This window comes from Propithecus coquereli, unplaced genomic scaffold (genome assembly GCF_000956105.1).
Source record: "Propithecus coquereli isolate 6110/MARCELLA unplaced genomic scaffold, Pcoq_1.0 Scaffold78, whole genome shotgun sequence".
In the NCBI taxonomy this organism is placed as follows: Eukaryota; Metazoa; Chordata; class Mammalia; order Primates; family Indriidae; genus Propithecus; species Propithecus coquereli.
The window spans coordinates 5150221-5152298 of record NW_012153951.1 but is presented as its reverse complement, the minus strand read 5'-3'; the positions used below and the strand labels follow the sequence as shown (position 1 = coordinate 5152298).

At 34.9% G+C, this 2078-nt stretch overlaps 1 protein-coding gene across 1 annotated transcript in view; it reads left to right on the top strand.

The window, feature by feature from the left end:
• The window catches only part of PTPRO (protein tyrosine phosphatase, receptor type, O), a 271543-nt gene that overhangs the window by 161629 nt on the left and 107836 nt on the right, over positions 1–2078 (top strand). The window contains 1 exon segment of the mRNA XM_012662778.1: positions 1035–1281. Within this exon segment, the coding sequence (XP_012518232.1) occupies positions 1035–1281 (247 nt within the window).

The window sequence follows — 2078 nt, the reverse complement described above, 5'->3', positions numbered from 1 at the left end:
GTTGCTGTGAGCTAGGCTGACACCATGGCACTCTAGCCCGGGCAACAGAGTGAGACTCTGTCTCAAAAAAAAAAAAAAATGTAAAATTGAAACTGGAGGTATTGCTTTAATTTAGGCTATAGAAGTCCAAGGATTCTCTCAATTCTAAAATTTTGAACCAAAATTATTTGTTCAATAATATAATAATTGACTCCAAACCAAATTATTTAAAATATTTTCTTAATAAAGTTAATATAAGTAAAATTTGCCCAATAGCTCCTTCAAAAGTGTGGGAGTTCTGTTATTTACATGAATTTTGCAGGAAGATAGGATGTGAAGGAGATGCAGACATACGTCAATTGTGGTTTTTAAAAAATGAGTAGTTTTAACATTTTGTGATGAATTAACAACTCAAATAAAGTAGAAATGAATGTTTTTTTAAACTTCTGTAGAAAGAATGGTTTGATAAACACCACAAGCTATAATTTTTACTACATTGGATGGTTCGAAATTTTATACTTAATATAGAAAAATAAGTACTAAGTTCACATAAAGAAATAAATGATCGCATAAGTATTTATCATTGGTCAGAGCCAAAATTTATTTATTGTTACTGATCTGTTATTAATATCAAATTTTCTTGGCATGAAGAAATGAAAAATAAATTAGGAATCTGGAGATATAGACTGCCACGTACTTGTTAAATTACCTTTGGCAAGTATCTTAAAGTCTCTGAATTATCATTATGTTTATATGTTAAATAGACATATTAATATTTGCTCTTCCTGTGTCTCAGAATTGTTACAGAAGGCAACTGGAAAAATAAATATGAAAGTTCTTTGAAAAGCAGAAAGAACCATATAAAATGTACTTTACTAATTACTGTTAAGAACACTCAACTCATGAGTACCAAGGAGTTTAGTGCTCACAGAGAGTAAAAACCTGAGGAAGTTCTGGCAGGTGTAATCCTTGGTACTTTGGTACCTTCAAGTATTGACAATGGCCTTTCTCTCTCCTCTTCCTTTCCCCTGTCTCCATTTACTTCCCTTCTATAGAACCTCTACCTGTAACCAGTGTTTCAATATATGATTATAAACCTTCTCCTGAAACAGGAGTCCTGTTTGAAATCCATTATCCAGAAAAATATAATGTTTTCACGAGAGTAAACATAAGCTACTGGGAAGGTAAAGACTTCCGGACGATGCTATATAAAGGTAAGTGGCAAAAGGAAGGCAGAATCAATGATGACTGTTACTCTTTACAAAGCTTTTCCCGAATGGTGCTCTTTCTTACTTTAAAGAAGTTTTATAATCCACTATTTGACCTATAAGTGACCCATTTAAAAATAATTACTGATTCATGAAAATCTTCTTATGAAGACTCTCAGAACATCTGGTTAATTAGCTGAGAGCCATGCAGACAGCATGAGATATACTCAAGTTATTACCACTTGCATGTTACTCTTATCAGAAGCATCATGTCTGGTACAGGAAATGAAGTCAAACTTAAGTTTAGAAGCATCTCACCTAACCATGACTTTCTAGGTGTGATAGAAAGGCATTTCTAGGACTGGGAAGCCAGAGCATTGCCTTTTACAAAGTTTCTTTTGGAGATTATCCTCAAATGAAAAAGACAATCCTTTTTGGTTCTTTTGCATATATTTATCTGTATGATCAGCTAATGATTGCGTTAAGATACAAAAATTGATTTCACTGTTTTTACTGGCTTGATGGGGATCTTGTGGGGAAAGAGAAAAGTCCAGGAGAATTAATATTTCAAATTATTCAGAAGAACTAAGTCAGCCTCTCTGGGTAGAAGTTGGGGGTGGGAGAGAGGGGAGGAGGAGAGATGCATTCAGCTTCATTGGGGGTGAATTCAAGTGAAGGAGCACAATGCCCAGAACAGTGAGGGAGGGGAGGGGAGGGCAGTAAATGATGTTCTCAAAGTTGGCCAGTTGTAACTGGAGACATATATTGGCAAAGTAGAGAATGGGCACTGAAGTATTAAAGAACAAAGGGCTTGGTATCCGGGAAAATGTCACTTTGACTTGCTGCTTTTACAAACTCCCTTCCTCCATGGACTTTTTTTTTCCAGAGACA